Here is an 18487-nt window from a genome sequence, read left to right on the forward strand (position 1 = left end):
TATGACGACTTTGGAGACCCAAATGTGAGTGAATCTGTTTCACCTTCAGGCCAAAAGGGGCAAAAAGTTGTTCCATTTTGTTCAAATTGCGTAATTTACATTAGTTTGCTGCATTTCCAGACAAATTAAGAGCTCCCCCTCCCCCTCGCCCCTGTCGAGTGCAACCAGCCAAAGTGCGTATCTGTGAGATACGCATGCAAATCCTGCTGTTGCCTGCAGGACTACCCTCCACTGTTGCTGTGGTTTTTCAATTTCTCTCTCAATTTTTTTTATTTTTTTTTCCAGCCTTTTTGTACGCAAATAATTGTGAATTTTTTCCCTCGCCGTATTTTTGTTGGCAGTGGGCTTATTGTTTGGTCTTTTTTCTATGCACACACATATATATATTTTTTATTTTTAATTAAAAGCGGAAGTTGAGGGCGGGGGCAGGGATGATACATCCAACTGATGGCTGGGATTGGTTGAGTTTAGGTTCGGTTTAGGGTTTGGGTTTGGGTTCGGGTTTGGTTTGGTGACTCGTCAAGTGCGTGGGTGCGTGGGCTGCGTGGCAGCACTGCCGGGCACTTTGGCCATTCCATTTCCATTTCCATTCCTATGGGCTGTTGTGTAGTGTTTTGCTAACAATGCGAATTTCAGGGCATTGTTGCTGCCTCCAGTCCTTACACACACACATGCATGCCTGTGTGTGTGTGTGTGTATGTATAGACAGACGCATCAAATCATCAGCGGCGATTTCAGACAGTCATCAGATGAAATGTCAAATGCGCTCCCAGTCGTTCCTGCCACACAGCCAAGTGGGCAAACAGAGGCGCAGCCACTGGTAATGTTAGATGCTACAGCTCCTGGTTGCTGTTGATAGATGACACTGCCACTGCCACTGCCACTGCTTAGGAGAGCTCAAACTAAACCAAACTCAACAACAATAAAAACATGGCAACAATCCACAAACTGAAGAGTTTTTCAAATAACGAAAAAAAAACGAGAAGAAGAAAAAAAAAAAAACAACCAACGCCAGTGAGTGGGTGAGTGAGAGCGGAAAAAAGGGGGAAAAATCGAGAAAATTAAAACAAAACAAACAGCAAACGCATCATCCAGTGGATCCACATCATCATCATCCTCAGCCCTGCTCTGCCCTGCCCTGCCCTGTTCTTGTCCTGTTCCTGTTCCACGCATGAGGAGATTTCGGTTTAGCTTTTGATTGACGAACTTGGCTCGTTGTTTGTCCCTGTCCCTGTCCCTGTCCTCCTCCCTTGCCTGCCAGCCACTGACGCTTTTCACTCAAACCCATCAACGTCAGCGACGCATTCAAATCGTTTTGATGGACTCACCCACCCATCTCCCACCCATATCGTACTCACGCAGGGAATCATAGCACAAGAACAAAACAAGGCACAAAAACGAAAAAAGGCTAGAATGATGCGATTTCAAATACCGACTAAAAGATACCCAGGATTACAGAAGAGTTTCGATAGAAATTGCCAAAGAATTATGCGACGATCAAGAGGTAGGAGAGCCCAGACAGGCAGCTCTTGATAATGATTGATAAATGACAAGTTTTGAATGGACTTTCCACCAAAAAAATATAGGTTGAGGGCCTGGATGAGTAGATCCTTTCCTCATACTTGGATTTTGCTATATTCGCCCCAAATCTTTTTTAAAAATAAAAAGAAAGGCGCACCTTTGCGACTTGGCGGACTTTTATGGTTTTAATTTCTACTCCACATCCACAAAGCGTATATCCTTAAGTATTGATGGATTCAACAGATAATTGTACAACCTTACGCAGGATTTTTGTAATCATAGCAATAGAGTGTATATACCTAAAGATATGGCCGCCCAAAGTAGAAGTTTATGCCTTCGAACATGCCCTTGTACAGGGTATAACAAAAAAATGGGGGAAAAATGCTATGAGAGTATGAGCCTGGCACAATATTTGTATTTTACGCAATTTTTACTGACTGACTGACAGGAGTGGAAGGGGGGGAGTGGAGTGGGGGGGTCCGTTACCGTTACTGGCTGCCGGCTGTCGACTGATTTGCAAACCGATTTGCTACTTTGTTCATGTCAGTCCGTGCATTAGAGGCTGGGCTGGGGATGGGGCGGGGGTGGGGTTCACTAAGCCCCGCCCCACACATGTTTGCCCAGCCATTCATTGTCTTTCGGTTTTTTTTTTGCTGATTGAAAGTTTTTGCGACAATTGTTGTGGCGTCATTAGGAAATGTGGTCCAGAGTCTAATTAAACAAAATGCCTACGCAATATACAGATGCACTCCCTGGAGGACTCTGTTTCATGCATTCATAATCCACTCTTAATTTGCATTTATATGCCAGGCTGTGGCATTACGTATACGCAACGTTTGCCCATTATTCGGTCTATTCACGGCTTCCTCGCGACTCGCGACTCGCCGCTTGCCTTTCCCTTTGGGGCATTATTCGCTTAGTTATTTCCACTGCAACGCCTTTTCACAGTTAATTTGCGATAAAATATGCCAGTATGCCGTCACGGTTGCATACCCTTTCCCAGAGGGCACCACGATTCCCCTTCCGAAGGAACGTCTCTCTGTGCCCTCCTTATCTTCTTGTGGCAATTAAATTAGCCAGCAGTAAAGTTGCCTCATCTCGGCTGTGGCAAGGATTCTGTGTGGCAGAGAGATGCAGAGGCCCTGGCTAAACTGTTGCCAAAAAGTTTTAAGCTGCATTTTACAGGGCTGCTTTCACACCCGAACAAAGTTTTTGAGTGGCGCTTGTCTTGTGTTTTGATCTTCTCATGGCCATAATCTGTGATGGCTGCCAGCCAGCTTTTCCACCCACAAAAAGTTTTGCATATTTTGGCCATGTTTCGGGCAGACTATTACCCCAAAAACTTGTTGCTAAGGCCAACATGTTGCAGTTGTCTGTGGCTGTGTGCACTTGTTGCACATACACATACACACAGGCAGTGTTTTGACTGCCAGATGCCACAGCTCGTTATTTGGCTCATGTCCTTGTGGCCGGTTTGGGTCAACATCAGGCCAGGCAGAACGGCAGACAGACTCTGTGAGTGCCTGTGTTTCGGCATTTGAATGTGGTGTAGTGGGATAATTGAAAACACATTGGGGTCGTTTAGGGACACTTGTCGGGTGTCATTTACATCTAATTAGTAAGAGAGACCATTCAGGAGCGCATCCACACCAGGAAACCTACCTCCACTGACGGGGATTGAGGGGAAACCGAGGCAGGCCAAGTGCAGGTCATCCAGCATGTGGTTTATGATGGTGCCATACATATCATCATACCATCACTATGGTGTGTGGACACAAATGCACTCTTAGCTGGACGTTGCATATCGTTTATTTAGTGCATCTCAATCCCATATTTATTTGGGATATTTACGAGATCTCAGCCACTTATTTATTTGGGTATTCCCAGCACCTAATGGCTTGATGTTTACTTAGGTCTAGCCTTTCGATTTGTACAGCTGGGCAGCGGTACTCGAAGAGTTTAGGGGTACATTAGTTTACTGGTGTGTAACACCTAGAAGGCAGCGTTTTCGAACCCATAAAGTATATATATTCGTGATCAGCATCGGTAAACAAGTCGATATAGTCAAGTCTGGTTGTTCCTCTTGAAGATTTTAGGGGTACATTAGTTTTCTGGTGAGTAACACCTAGATGGAAGCGTTTGCGAACCCATAAAGTATATATATTCGTGATCAGCATCAGTATTCAAGACGATATAGCCAGGTCTGTTTGTTCCTCTTGAAGATTTTAGGGGTTCATTACTTTTCTGGTGTGCAACACCCAGAAGGAAGCGTTTCCGAACCCATAAAGTATATTTATTCGTGATCAGCATCAATAAACGGATCGATATAGTCAAGTCTGGTTGTTCCTCTTGAAGAGTTTAGGGGTACATTAGTTTTCTGGTGTGTAACACCCAGAAGCAGCATTTCCGAACCCATAAAGTACATATATTTGTGATTAGCATCACTAACCGAGTCGATATAGTCAGGTCTGTCTGACCCTCTAAATCTCAGAGACTATGAGAGAAGGTCAAACCAGATTTTGTAATACCTGTAACAAGTCTATCAGAACCGGTTATAACAGTAGAGCTTCGGCCCTTGCCGCAGCTCACAAGATTCCCTCTCTCTCAAAATTAGTTTCTAAAAGGTCTCGCCAGATATCGATGGGTAATCTGATACCCACACGTTGATATTCAGATTCGAAAGGACGTCATGCAAATCCATTGAAGTCTCTTCAATTACTCTTCCCATCATCGTTCGCCTTTTCAGTTATTTGTTTTGTTCCGCTCAATCTCAATCCGCAGCGTGTAAGACAGACAAAGAGAAAGACTACGAGAGGGAGGAGGGGGTCGAGAGGTAAGCAACCGAAGCGAGACAAAACCGAATCGCGGCTATAATAGCCGCAACGCCCCGGGCGGGGTAAACCAGTAGCAATAGCCAAGTGGACTCGCGCACATCGTCTGGAAATGATTCCGATTCGGAATTCACTGCCTTTTGCCACGTTGCTGCTGCTGCTGCTCTTGGCCACGGCCAAGGCCAGGGCCAGGCCCAATGAAGCGACAGGTGAGGCGAGTCTCTATGACGAGGCTGACAACGTGATCAATGCGGACACCAATACACTGCGCAACCATCTGGCGACAGTACCAAAGGGCAAGCTGGTGCAGTTCATAAACATCTTCTGCGGCGACTGCCAACGCTTTGCGCCCACCTTCAAGGACGTGGCACGCGACCTGTACAAGTGGCAGCGCGTGCTCAGCATTTATGCCGTCGACTGTGCCCAGGAGAAGAACGTGCAGATCTGTCGCGACTTTCAGGTCCTTAAGACCCCGACGCTGCGCTACTTTCCGCCGGTATACACCGGCAACGGGACAGGCATCGACATTCCCACTGTCAAACCCAACGAAATTAAAGACCTGTTGGCCGGGTATTTGGCCAAAGAAATGAACTGGAACTTGCTGTACTTTGACCCCCTCAGATCCGACAGCAATGCGAAAACAACAATCGGAGATCACAAATGTCCTGGCCAAGCTGCGGAGTACATTGCACTCGTCCTACAGCCGAAGGGCTCGAACATTGGCAGAGACACGATCTTCGAACTGCTACCGTATCCCGCGGTGGTCGTACGCCTTGTCGATGATGCCCAGATCTTTGCCAACTTCGGCCTGACGCCCCAAGGTCAGAAGTTGGCCATCTTGGACTTGGCCGGCAACGTCCAGGCGCTGAAGGCCGCCCAAGAAACGAGCCAGGCTTATGCGGCCAGCATTGCCGAGTATCTCGCCCAAAAGGGCCACACTCCCGTGCCCCCACTGCCCACGACTGTGGCACCGAAAGTGCGTACTGTCCGGAACAAGGAGCAGCAGGCAATCCTGGCCACTGTGCTGCGAGGCGGACCGGCCAAGATCTATCGAGCCGATCTGGAGCAGGCCATCGACAAACTGCTGCACATAGAGCTGCCAAAGGCAGACCTCATACAGGGCAGCAATCTGACGGCCCTGCGGGACATTATCGCAGTCCTGAGACACCTCAATCCCCTGAACAATAACGGCCAGGAGCTGCTCACGAACCTCCATGGGTTCCTGCTGCCCATCAACCGCCTGACGGGCAGCGAATTCGCGGACCTGGTCAAGTCCACAGAGAAGAAGCTGGAGGGGAATGTGTTCAAGGCGAAGCGCTATGTTGGCTGCATTGCCTCGCGTCCCTTCCTGCGCGGTTTCACCTGCTCCCTGTGGACGCTGTTCCACTACCTAACAGTCGCGGCGGCAAAGCCACCGTACTACCTTCAGGCCGGATCCGTGCTCTCGGCCATACACGGCTTTGCCAAGCACTTCTTTGGCTGCCGCGATTGTGCCGATCATTTCCTGGCCTTGGCAGAGCGCAAACACATCGATCGGGTGACGGACCACGATGCCGAGATCCTCTGGCTGTGGGAGGCCCACAACGAGGTCAACAAGCGTTTGGCTGGCGACACCACCGAGGATCCCAAGTTCCCGAAGATACAGTTTCCCAGCAAAAAGTATTGCCCCGCCTGCAGCAATGAGAATTCCCATTGGAATCGCACTGAAGTCTTGAAATATCTGAAGATTATCTACGACAATAAGAACTTGAGCCCGTACGGTCTGCCCACCACAAGGGGATACCCATGAATACGGCTACTAGAAACCTCGTAAAACCAATCATAATATGTAAGAGAACAGGCCGGGAATAAAGAGTAATATTCAAGAAACCATTATCCATGAAAGAGTATTCATTTGTGCTACCCAATCACCGGCATTTGGCATCTACTAGACATAAGAACTTGCAGAAAGAGCACAGTCCAGTACTGAATCATTTTGCATTCGTTTCATTGATTGGATCCGCCAAAAAACATGGCTGGAGGCTGCGCTGAAATCTCTTTAGTTGAAACACAAACCTGCAGCTCAACGTTTCGGTTATGAAAATCGTACTCAAGTTCTTGGCTTATTTCGGCCTGTCAGGAGCTATTGTCCAGGGCCGCCAAGCAAGTATCCTTCAGTACCAGACAGAGGATAACATTTTTCTGGACTCGAATCTCGATGATCTCTTGGCCAACAATCCCCTGAATGCCGTTGTCTTCTACAGTCATTCCAAAAGCGACCCAGTTATACTGAAGGAAACTGTTGAGAGTCTGCTCGTGTTAAGGCGTCTCCTCAACGTGTATATGCTGAAATGCAATGTGGAAGTCAATAAGAAGACCTGTGCCGACTACCACATGGAAAGTTCACATGGAATGCGATACTTTCGCCGTCGATTTCCTATTCGCCAGGGCAAAAAAGGCTTGGAAATCCCGATGGACACGCCCCTACAAATTACCGATTCCGTGTGGAACGTCATGTCCAGACAGGAGCTGCCACTGCCAGATGGTTCTCCAAACTTCCGACCCATCGGCCCTCACGACGACTACAAATCGCTCTTCGATCAGGCCGTCCTCAGCCACTTTACCCATCTGGTGCTGGTCGAACAGATTGAACACTACTCGAAGCTGGGCCGTGACACAATCTTGGCTCTGCTGAGCCTGGACAATGTGATTGTACGAATCGTAATGAATCCGTATTATTTCGAACATTTCGATCTGGAATTCAATTCCGGAGAGGACAAATTGGGCATCATCGATCGAAGGGGCCGTGCGGTGGTCCTGCATCCGAAAGAGACCAATGGTTTAGCTTTTGCCGAGGCCGTTGTTAGCTATTTGGAATCTAAAGGGTTAATTTAAGGAAAGATCAAATAAAATGAATCTCAAGAAATCTTGAAGAGAGCCTGGAGCCACCCTGGAAGTACCAAAGAAATGTATGGGCGTTACTCTCATCAAACTATTTCTGGCCTTCCTTGGCTCGGTTTCAGGTTTCACAGTGTGATATGAAAATTGCATAAATTGACTAAATTAAGCGCTTAAGTTAAATGGAGCGTCAAGGAAGAGACCAATACCAATCGCTGCCACAAGGCGCCATCGTGGAGGGGGACGCACATCAGGCCGACCTGTACATGAATTATTTATAGAACATTTTTGCAAAATATCTACGCACTAATTTGCGTAAAGTAATCGATGTGGTGGAAAAATTTTCACGCATGCACACATGAGAGGGGCGACGGTGACGTGACCCGGGCCCCATGCGGCCGGCTCACCTGACAAATGGACTGACTATTTGGGGGAGTGGGCCCCAGGTTGCTGGTGCCACTGGGTGGCAGGGGGGCGGTCGTTCAGTCATGCCCAAATAACGCCAACAGCAAACGGAAGCTAAAAATTACCAGCAAAACCCAGGAGGGACCCAGAAGCAGGACCCACAGCCCAGCAAGTGCAACGCCCACAAAACTTTCTTCATTGTGCGTAAATTGGCACCCCTCAAACAAGCCCCAGACCCGCACCCAGACCCTGACCCAACCTCCCTAATCGACGCACTCACTTTGCCCTTATGTAATGATGTGTATGTAAAGTTTATAATATGCATAAATAAATAAAATGCACGCAGTCAAAAGAAGTGAATCGCGGGCAAGAGGTTTGAGGTTAGGGCAGGGGTTGGGTGGGCTTTGAGGTTAGGTTTTGAGGCGGGGCGGTGTCAGTGTGCAGCTTATCGATATTTTTCACTCCTCACCCATCGATAGCCGCCTTACACAACCTGCTGGGCGGCAGGCCCGAGTTTGGGGCCAAATGGCAAATGGCGTTGGCCCGTGCACAACTGTACCGCGCGAGTACGCATGAATTTTGTGCGTGTGCCTTGAAAATTGAAGGTTCCCGTCCAGCGTGGAGGCCGTAAATTTTGCGAGCGTGCACGCACAGATATCTCGGCACCGGAAACCGGAAACCAGCGCCCATTTTGTAGCATTGCCATTGCAATCCATTTATCTTGGCCTCCGAAATGCGTAAAATATAGACAAAATGTGTCTTGGCTCTAATAGCAAACGGATATTGTGGCTTTTGCTTTATGAATTTCTAGATAGTCTTTCTAGACGGTCTAGAAGAAGTCCAGAGCACTCCTCGCCCGGAAGCCCTCTAATTGGGCGTTTGCTGGGATCCAAATCATTTGCATAACGTAATTGCCAGCTCGAAAAGAGATTACCCCTAACCTGTCTCTCCCCCTCTTTCCCCCTGACATGGCATGACTGGGTTTTGGCATGCATTAACCAAAAACAATAACCCCGTCCAGAATTGTGCACAAATTATTGTTTAGGCATTTAAATTACAAAAGAAACGCAACGAAAAAAAAGGGAATTACGAAAGCAATAAAATGCCAGCTGAAGAAGCATCAGCTGTAATCGTGGTGGTGGGTGGGGGCCCAGGCCCCTCGTTGTTATAATTATGTAAAAACAGTCTAAAGATTGACTTGACTTCTGCAAATACACACACACACACCGCTGCACCTTGCCAGCGCATGCGAAGCCAACATAAATTTGTGGCATAGAAGTCGGAGGCACACAGAGATGTGTCGAGGGTGGGGGGGGCGGTTGCAGCAGCAACCTGGTAATTATCAGAGCCTTAGCGGCAAAGGCAACATTGTGTCTGTCTGCTGCGTCGACAAGGCGGCTACCGTTCCTGCACTTCCCATCCCCCCACCCCTGCCCACCCACAGGCCCACCATCTCCGAATACACGCAAAAAATGTAAAGTGAAAATATTTTTTTTTTTTTTTTTAAGCCACTTGCGGGTGAATGGATGCAACGGAGCAGGTGGGCAGGGGTTGGAGCTTGGATCAAATGGGCGGGCACCGCAATTTGCCGTTGGCTGGAGGGCACTCCCTCCCCCCCTCCCTCCACCCTGCACCACACCACACCACATTTTCTATGCCGAACTTGAGCATTTTACTATGTAGCTACATATAATTAAAAAAATTATGAATAGAAAAGATGGTAACGAAAAAAACCCGAGAAGAACAACAGGCCAGAACCCAGGGCTGGAAAATATGTTGATTAATGGATGGATACCATCGAAAGGCAGGCAACAAAATCTATCTATAACCAGGGCTGGAAAAATTTGGATTAATGGATGGATACTATATGCTATACAAAACGAAAGGCAGGCAGGAAGTTTGTGATTAAAAACCTATAAAAAATTAGTAATAAAAATCAGTGCCCAATAAAATGTATGTTAGGGATTTAGGGATACAATTTTCTACAAAAAACCCCGGGAATCTTAAAGAAAAACTTTTGAAATCCAGAACTCCCCAAAATCCCTCATTAAAAACATGTCTCCAGCCATATTTATCCCACTTATAAAAGGCTAATACTGGCATACAACAAAACCGAATGCAATTTGGCAGAAATTTTCCCAAACTTTGTTGCCGGCCCTCAGGGACCCCTCTGCCTCTCGCCCTGGCCACAATTTGCGGCATCGTGTAATTAAAACAATTTATGTATAATTTTTGTACAAGTGCAGTCCAAAGCCGCCCCCAATCGCCATCTCCATGGCTGGGCTTTTAAATAATAATTTGCTTAGTTTATGAAGTGCCATAGTGTGCGTGTGCGTTGGCCTCTGCGTGAGCGTGTGTGTGTGTGTCTCCCACTCGGCCGCCGCTACACTGACAAAAAGAAAGACCTCACATATCCAATCGGAATGGTTTTCCCTGTGGGTTTTTCTCCAGTGCAGTGCAACACAGTGGCTCCACAATTTACTCACTTGGTTGCATTTGAAAATATTTCGTTACGTTTTTGCTGCCAGCCAGAGAGTCAATTGTTGTTGTTTTTTCAGTTGGCTGGCATGTGTTTTTGTTGCGCCTTTTTTTTTGTGCGCCTGTTGTTTTTGTTGCACTTACCTTAGGTTTAATTTGTTTGAGTTTCATGCAACAGAAGCAGCTTCTGTGGCGGGATTTCATGTGCATCTGCTGCTCTAGCTGCTGGCTTCTTTCTCTCAAGTCGAAAAATATTTGTGCACGCAAAAAATGTTAATTGCCACAGAGCAAGGCAGAGAGGCAGGCAACATCAGCAAAAAGCGAACCATCAATGTGGCCGGGGCATTAAAATATTTAGGTTGCTATTGCTGCCGCTGCTGCTTCTTGCAACTCTTCCCAGTCCCAGGCCCAGGCCGTAGTCCCAGTCCCAGTCCCCAATCCCAGACTCAAACCCTACCTCCACCGAAGCCCAGTCAGTCAGCGCTCGGTCCCTGCCACAGCCGTTAATGCAACTGCAACTGTAACAAATTGCAATGTCGCACATCTGTCTTGGCTGGCGTTTGTCGCTGCCCTGCCTAAAAAAAAAACGACCAGGGCCCAGAGACAGAGGCAGAGACAGAGACCTTAGACCAGGTTCAGGTCCAGCCGTGGACTCATATTTATTTTTGCTAAAAGTGCAACAAAAAACTGTCGTTCTCCTGGTTGTAGTCGTGGCTGCTGCTCTTTCTGGCTGTGGCATTGGCAATGCCAATTACCGGCGGCCGGGAACCCTAGCAATTTGGTCATATCCGGCCCCCATGGCCGGCATGGGCTGGGATGTTTGGCTGGGTACTCCAAAGGAAAAATCAGGTTTTTCCTTCACTTGTTCAACAAAATAAAATATGTCGGCAGCATCTTGATTTTTTACAGATTTTTCTCTCCTCCTCCTCCTCCTCACCTCCAGGAGTTTTTCCTGTTTTTTTTTTAGAGATCATAAAAAAATAATAGAAAAGAGATTCAATTTGAGACGGAAAATGGTTAAATTTGATTTGATATTTGTTTCAGGAAGAGAGCTGCCAAAGCAAACCAAATCAAGGGTATTTAGCCAAGACACCTTGGCAGTCATTAGCCACATTTAGTTGCCTGCTGATCATGGCTTTTACTGCTTCTGCTGCTGCTGCTGCTTCTGTTGATGATGTTCCTCTTCTGTTGCCGTGTTGCAACTAATGAATATGGAACTTGACTCTGCCCCTGGACTGGGAGTCTCTGCTGTCTCTTGTCATGTCTTGGCCCCGGCTATTACAAGATTTGAGTTGTCGCGCGTTTTGGACGCGTCATGCAGCTAGTTTTTTTTTTTTTTTTTTTTTTGTGCCACACATTGCCGCACGATTCCAAGTTGGCAAATGTGGCGCGCAGCATTTAAACAACAGTGCAACAACAGGCTGGTTGAAGCGAAAAAAATGTCATAAATAAATTGCTTTGCAACATTTGCTGACGCGCCAAATAAAATGCCATAAATGATCGAATGCAGAAGATTTTAAGTTAGACAGAAGATGGAAACGGAGATGGTGATGGAAACGGGGATCCATCTACCTGGAGATGGCATTGGAAACGGAGTCGCAGTCGGAGATGGCCATGGCAATGGCGACAGGAATCTCGAATGGTTTTTCCTGTTGGGTAAATTAACTTAAAAATGCTACAAAAATTGTCGCTGATGAGTTGGCTTATAGGGTTGATGAATGCTAAGCATTCTATTGTGCCCATTAATGTTACTTGCAACAGGCCATGCGGCCGGCTATCCCTAATGACTTAGGACACACCATTAGTCGTGCTTATGGATTGAGGTAGGTTAGAAATTCTTACGGGGGGTTTCTTTTTTTTTTGTGCACCACCTCTTGATGCTATCAAAACAATTTTCCGGCCGGCACTCACCGGTACCTGTGGCATGCCACGGTCCCATTCAAAATACAATGTTTCAGCTGCAATCAAACGTGAATCCCAAAAAAATATATACAATATCGAGACGAAGTGGGGAATACACTTTCTCTTTGAGGGTTTCGTCTGATGGTCTGAAGATCCCAAAGAGAAGGAAAACAGCCTGCTCCTGACAAACGTCTAAGCAAAAGGAGAGCTCTTCGTTGAAGGGTATCCCGAACATCTGCCTGTTGCAGCAACACCTTCACTAATGCCTGGCATAACAACTTAATCCACCTTGCCGGCTCGACTGGCTCTTGGGCTGCGGCAGGGCCGTCTGGCCCCGGCCACAGACGTGCTGTCTGTGCTGGGGCACACCTGGGCGCGAGGCTGTTTTACGAGTCCCCCCAAATGATGATGGGGCCGGCAGTTTTTCGGACAAGCTGCTCAAATCGAAGCAGCAACGGCCTCTGTCTGCAGCGGCAGCGGCAGAATCAAATTTGCTGCCACATTTGTTGGCCTTCTTATGGAGACCCCCCACCCTCCCCTGCGCGGGGCATGCCAAATAAATTTCACTTCTTAATCGCTGGCAGAGCTCTTATCTGTTTCTTAATCAGAGTTTGCAGCGCTAAACTAACAAATTTTATGGCTACAACGTGGGGCAGGGGGCAGGCAGCAAGTGCAAGGCGCAGACTGAAATCTAAAATTAAAATTTGGTTTCATGTAAACAAAAGCAGCGCTGCAACTGCAGCAGCGGCAGCAGCAGCAGCAGAGAGGAAGAGAGAGCAATGAAAAGCGAGATCAAGTTCAACGCACATTTGTCCTTGATAATTTGAAAGAGCCGGAGTGCTGGCAGTGGAGGAAGACGAAGACAGGCGCACACACAAAGGGGAGCCCGAAAAATTACAGAGCAAAACAACAAAAAAAACGGCATACAAGTGGGCAAACCGACATATCAATACCCTTACAGATCGGCTCTGTAAATGTGCTGTTAACATCTGCTCGATATCGTAATGCCCTCTGTCAGGGTATAATAAACAAAAATTATGGCAGTGGATCGACAGACTTATTGCTGTCCCTCTCTCTCGCTCTCTCGTGCTTCTGCACTACATCAAACCGGCTGGGACTGCTGCACAGCGCTGCTGTTCTGCCTCTGCCAAGAATGCACACATTAATGTGTGTGTGTGCGTAGCGTCTGCCAAAAATACGCCGGCCATTAAGAGTCGGCCCATGCACAGGGCAGAACGGGATGGGACAGGGACAGGGACTGGGACAGGCCCACGCCAGCAAAGAACACAAAAACATTCGGGTTTATGGAAAGGGGAAAAAATGGGGAGCCCATCCGTCCCGATCGTACGTGCCTCTCTGGTTGCTTGCTCTCCTGCTCCCTCCCTCTATCCCCTTTGCAGAGTTTCCGAAAATTTGCAATTGACTGGCTGCGACGACGACGACGACGAAAACGATGCAGCTCTGCTGCTGCCTCTGCCTCGGCCGCCCTCTTCTGCCCTGCCATCGAAAGAGGAGAGAACAAAAATGTTTATGCATTTTTTCTGGTCACTGACCGTACTCAAGGTTTTTCGTATTCTGCTGCTGATGCCGCGCGGCGGCAGTTCCTTCAACGCTGCAGCAGCGCTGCGTAAATTGCATGCGCACAAAAATTGACGAATATGCCAGCCGACGTATGATCAGGGAGAGCCGGCACAGGGAGGAAGTGGGAGCTGGATCAACAGAAGAAGCAGGAGCTAGACAAAGAGGAGAGAAGGCAAGACGTGGGGAGCGACAAAATGTGTTCGGTTCGCCCAAAAAGAAGCAGCACAGTGAGGCAGGGTAGGGGCAGCCTCTGGCAAACTTGTTGCAGACCGACTTGGGCTCCCCTTTTGAAAGTTTGTGTGTGTGCCTGTGTGTGTGTGTGCCTGTGTGTGTGTGCAATTTAGAGACGACGATGATATAATTTAGCAAGAAAGTGAAGTCGACTGCTTGCAGCCGGTCGGTCTCTCTCGGTTTGCCTGTCGTTCCATGCCGAGAGCGGGCCGAATTCTCGAAATGAAACCGAAATATTATTTTTCGTTCTTGGGTTTTGTTCTTATTCTGCATGGCATACCCTACAATGGGCTTGGGCATCACCAGGCATGACCTTTAAGTGGAGAGTAAACAGTATATATTTTTTGAGAGGAGAACCGTACGGTTTGCCAGCCAGATATTTTGTCAATAAATACCATAAATATCACTGCCCACAGTACATAACTCACGCAGCGTTTGTTCTTTCGTCTCTTTATGCCGCCTTCTTCGTTTCGTGCGTTTCGTTTCTCTCCCGCTCTAACTCTCTATCGGTTCAGCAATCGGGCTCGGCCTAGCAGCAGCCCCGAGCTCGGCCTAGCAGCAGTGCCGAACTCTGCTTAGCATCAGCCCCGAGCTCTGCTTAGCAGCAGCCCCGAGTTCGGCCCAGCAGCAGCACCGAGCTGATCTGACGCTCTCTTTCTTTTGTTCTCTGGCTGGCATTAAGGCACGGGTCTAGCACCTGAATTTTGTGGCAGTCACTAATTGCTTTCTATCGTATTCGGCCTCTCATTAAACAAATACCAAAAAATACACAAATACTCAAACCAAATAAACTATGTTTACATAACGACACAAGCTCGTCTTCTGATTAACATAAATTCCACAGCTAGTAAAAAAACCCCACTAGCATTTTTTGTAGGGTATCCACATGATCGACTCTGTCTCAAATTCCCCATGGAACAGTGATAAATTATTGTGCCTGGCGGCCATGGCCTTTGGTTTTTGGCGCAATTTCAATTTGATTGCGGTAGGACAGAGACTGTACCTGGACCTGTACCTGGACCAGCTGCCCTGCCCTGCTCTGTCGGCTGCGATCTGATCTCATGCGTTCCACTTCGATTTATGCTTCTCCTCTGAGCTGAGCTTCTGTTCTCTCTCTCTCTGCTGCTGCTGCTACAGCCCTGACCACCCGCAACAATCGGGGCGCAAAAAGTTCTCAAATTACCACGCCAAATGCCGAGTCAGTGACCGATTATGTTACCCAAAGCGTTGGGCCAAAGGAAAAGACAAAAATAACACGACAGGCGTCATTATAAAGCGGCGCTGCTGACGGCGACGCCGACGCTGACGCTGGCTTCGGTGTTGCAATCCCTATCGCTCTGTTCTTATCCCCGTCTCTCTGTCGCTAGCTCCTGCCTAAGCCAATCGTCGTTTGCTGTCTCCTGCTGTTCTGTGCCGCTGCTCCTTTTGCCCCTTCTATTTGTTTTCTTATGGCACATTAGTGATTCTCTTCTTCCTCTCACTCTTGCTGCCGCTGTTGCGGTTGATGTTGGCTTTGATGACTCTCGGCTACATCTCCCCCCCTCTCTCTCTCTCTTCCTTTCTTCCCTACGCGCATAAGGCTCGGGCTTGATCAAAGGCTTTGGCAATGACGGCGTAGAATTTTTGTGGGTTTTTTGTTTGATAAATCACCTGGGAAGATGGTTGGAACCACCTCTAATCGCCGCCCAAAGAGGATTTTAGTGGTTTTACAAATTGGTTGGGCCAGGGTCTAACGCATTGCGTATACGTAATTTTTTAGGGGCTCTCATAATCCTTTCGCACAGCTCCACGATCTCCTTACAAGCTCGTCCCACTTTTCCGTTGTTTAACAAGCAAAAATCTAACTCAATTCCTATCCAGTCATTGCTCCTCTCAGCCACCTCAAACTCCATTCCATGAAGCCGCACAATTTCTGGTGACAAAAAAAAACAACAGTGAAAATGGGAACAAAATGGGAAAAGGAAATGTCAAAAAGCCATCGTTAGTTTGGTATTAGCCCTGACAAAACTTGACGCGTCAACGTAAGCGGCTTTGGTCTAGGTCAAGTTGCAACTGGCGAGTGGCAGGCACAGGTGCACACCTGCCACAGGAAATCTGTTTCGACCAACCGAAACCGGTGGCGCGGGGCGGGGGGCGGGGGGCGGGAAATGAATGGCTGGGCTGGCAAACATTCAATTACAATTCGTTTCTCGTTTCGGGATAGGTTTAAATGGTTTTGAAAATGGTTTAATTGCTGGCCAGCTCCAATACGAGGAGAGCTCTAATTGAGCATAAGCCTTCGAGCCTTGCCTGAAAAATGCGTAAATAAAGGGAACGCAACGAAAGTTATTTGGCCCACAGAGTCGATGTTCGATTGCAGTCCGATTCGAGTCCAATTCGAGTCCGTTTCGAGTGTGGCCGAGGCGGAGGCGTATTAAAAATGGAATCAAAAATGCAGCAACAATTTGTATAGAGCACAATTTGATTGGCAGGTCGTAAGGGGGCATGGGACCAATAATCGAGGCAGGAACACCCGTAGTTAAACAACCGTAGACGGCCACAAGGGGTTCGGTACGATTCGGTTTGGTTCGGTTCGGGTTGGGTTGGGTCTGGGATTGGGTCTGGGATTGGGTCTGGGTTTGGGGCTCGGTTCTGTTAGGATCGGGCTGGGTTGGGTTCAAGTCTGAAGTGCTTTTGGGTAGGCCTTAATTACGTAAATGTGTGCGGTGTACGGACTTGCCAGTTGAGTTATGACCAAAGGAGTACTCCACATTCGCATGACTGTATCCAAGTGTGTGTGTGTGTGTGTGTGCGTGTGCTGCAAATGCGTAAAATTTTAATTTCGTTTTGAAAATTTCATTCGAAAAAAGAAATGGCGCTCAGAAGTTGTTCAAAACAGAAAGAGAGTAGGGGGCTCTTTCTTCTACGCCATTTTCTGCACATTTGTTCGAGGCCAATGACCAGTCTACACACACACACACACACACACACATTCCTATGTGTGTGTCCTGCTTCTTACGCACTTTTTGCATTTACTAATTTGAAAAGCAGACAGCGAGCGAAGAGTGAGAATGAGTGGGGAAAAGGGAGAGCGGGTTGGGCTTGGTTTCGGCCCTTTCCTATTGGCCCTGTTTTCGCAATTGGCTTATTGATCTGCCCACCTCTCGGCAACATCTTCTACTACCTCATCATCATCGTATTATTATTATTAAACAACCCCATTAGGGTCAGGCGGTCTGACCCGGGCCTCTATTTTCCCCCTTTCGGTTATCTAACACAAAAACAACAACAAAAAAAAGAGTGCACGAATGAATGCATCGAGTGCAACCAAAGGGGAAACGAGATAGAGACAGGCAGAGAGAGAGAGAGAGAGCATGAGTATTCCTTGCTGGGACGGGGACACGGACACGCATTCGTTTCGGGCCTGGACTCTTTGGTTGGTTTGGGTTTTTGTTGAAGTTAGTTTTCAGTTTATAGCGGCATTTCCGTAGGGGAGTTTCAAATTAGAAACACACAAGAAAAAGGGTGGAGAATGGCGAGAGGGACAGCAAGAGAGAGAGAGAGATAGGGAGGGTAAGACACGTACAGAAAGAGACGACTAATGAGGTCATAATGAGCCATGAGTGAAATATGCTTAAGCCCACACTTTTGAAAACGTTCCGAAATCCAGAGGAGGTGCCAGGACGGCCATTTTTCAGAAAAATTTAAGGATTTGGATTCTAAAATTGTATGTGGAAATTGGAGCTTGATTTATGGGTATTTTCTGTATCTCAAAGATTAAGGCAGATCTTTAAACCAGTGTAAGAAAGATGATCTTTCATATATTTTTCATTATTCGTATCCTTTTCAGCACTCATTTCCAGTACAATACAAGACCGAGGCTTACACAACATTCGCTATTAGCCAAGAACAATGAATGTCCTTTCCACACATCCCGCAAAATATAAATAAATTCCATTGAAATTCGATGAAAATTGGAATTATAATCTCGTAGATTTCTATAATGAGCAAATAAAAAACGGAATAGAATATACGGCATATATTGTCTGCAATTTTCACATCGGGTATTACGAAGGATGCTTTTGTTGCTGGATTGTGTAATACCCTTAAAGGGGCCGGGCATCTGGGTTTAGGGATACGTTTAGGCCATAAGTAGGGGATTACCTTATTTTTAACAATTTATAGAACAATCAAAGATTTCATTTGTGTACTTATTTTTCTTCTGGCACTCATCTTTTGTGCTCTTCTTTCGAGAGCATCTATTAGTCTGGTTGTGGGATAATGAATATTTCGCTGATTTGCGGTTTGCTCGGGCATGAATGTGTGATTATTTTTTAATAAAAAATTTCTTGCTGCCAGGCATGGGCCATGCCACGATGCTACGCACTTTGTTTAACAACATGACACCAAACACTCACACACACACACACACATACACTATGTGTGGGGGCTTTTGTGTGTTGCTGGGGTTAAAATAGGTCTACCATGGGGGCCCCGTTTTGGCCCGAGGCTCCTTAACACGCACAACAAAAGTAATTTTCCACTGCTCTTCTGCTCTTTTTTGTTTTGTATTTAAGCCGCTGACAACTGTCGGGGTTAGAGGCAAACACACACACACACACACAGACATAGATATATGGGAAAACAGATATAATAAAGCACGGCTCGGTGACATTTAATTT

At 47.2% G+C, this 18487-nt stretch overlaps 2 protein-coding genes across 2 annotated transcripts in view; one reads left to right on the plus strand and one right to left on the minus strand.

The window, feature by feature from the left end:
* The window catches only part of LOC6896978 (Golgi-associated plant pathogenesis-related protein 1-like), a 32039-nt gene extending 21708 nt beyond the window's left edge, over window positions 1-10331 (minus strand). The window contains exon 1 of the mRNA XM_033376923.1: window positions 10257-10331. Within this exon, the coding sequence (XP_033232814.1) occupies window positions 10257-10322 (66 nt within the window). The 5' untranslated portion in view covers window positions 10323-10331. The remainder of the gene's footprint in view (window positions 1-10256) is intronic.
* On the plus strand, window positions 4406-6227 carry Qsox2 (Quiescin sulfhydryl oxidase 2). Its single transcript, XM_033376917.1, has one exon. It carries the CDS (start codon window positions 4465-4467, stop codon window positions 6139-6141), a length of 1677 nt encoding a protein of 558 aa, XP_033232808.1. The 5' UTR covers window positions 4406-4464; the 3' UTR covers window positions 6142-6227.
* Window positions 10332-18487: the final 8156 nt, after the last annotated feature.

The sequence above is a fragment of the Drosophila pseudoobscura genome, chromosome 2 (genome assembly GCF_009870125.1).
Source record: "Drosophila pseudoobscura strain MV-25-SWS-2005 chromosome 2, UCI_Dpse_MV25, whole genome shotgun sequence".
Taxonomy (NCBI): Eukaryota; Metazoa; Arthropoda; class Insecta; order Diptera; family Drosophilidae; genus Drosophila; species Drosophila pseudoobscura.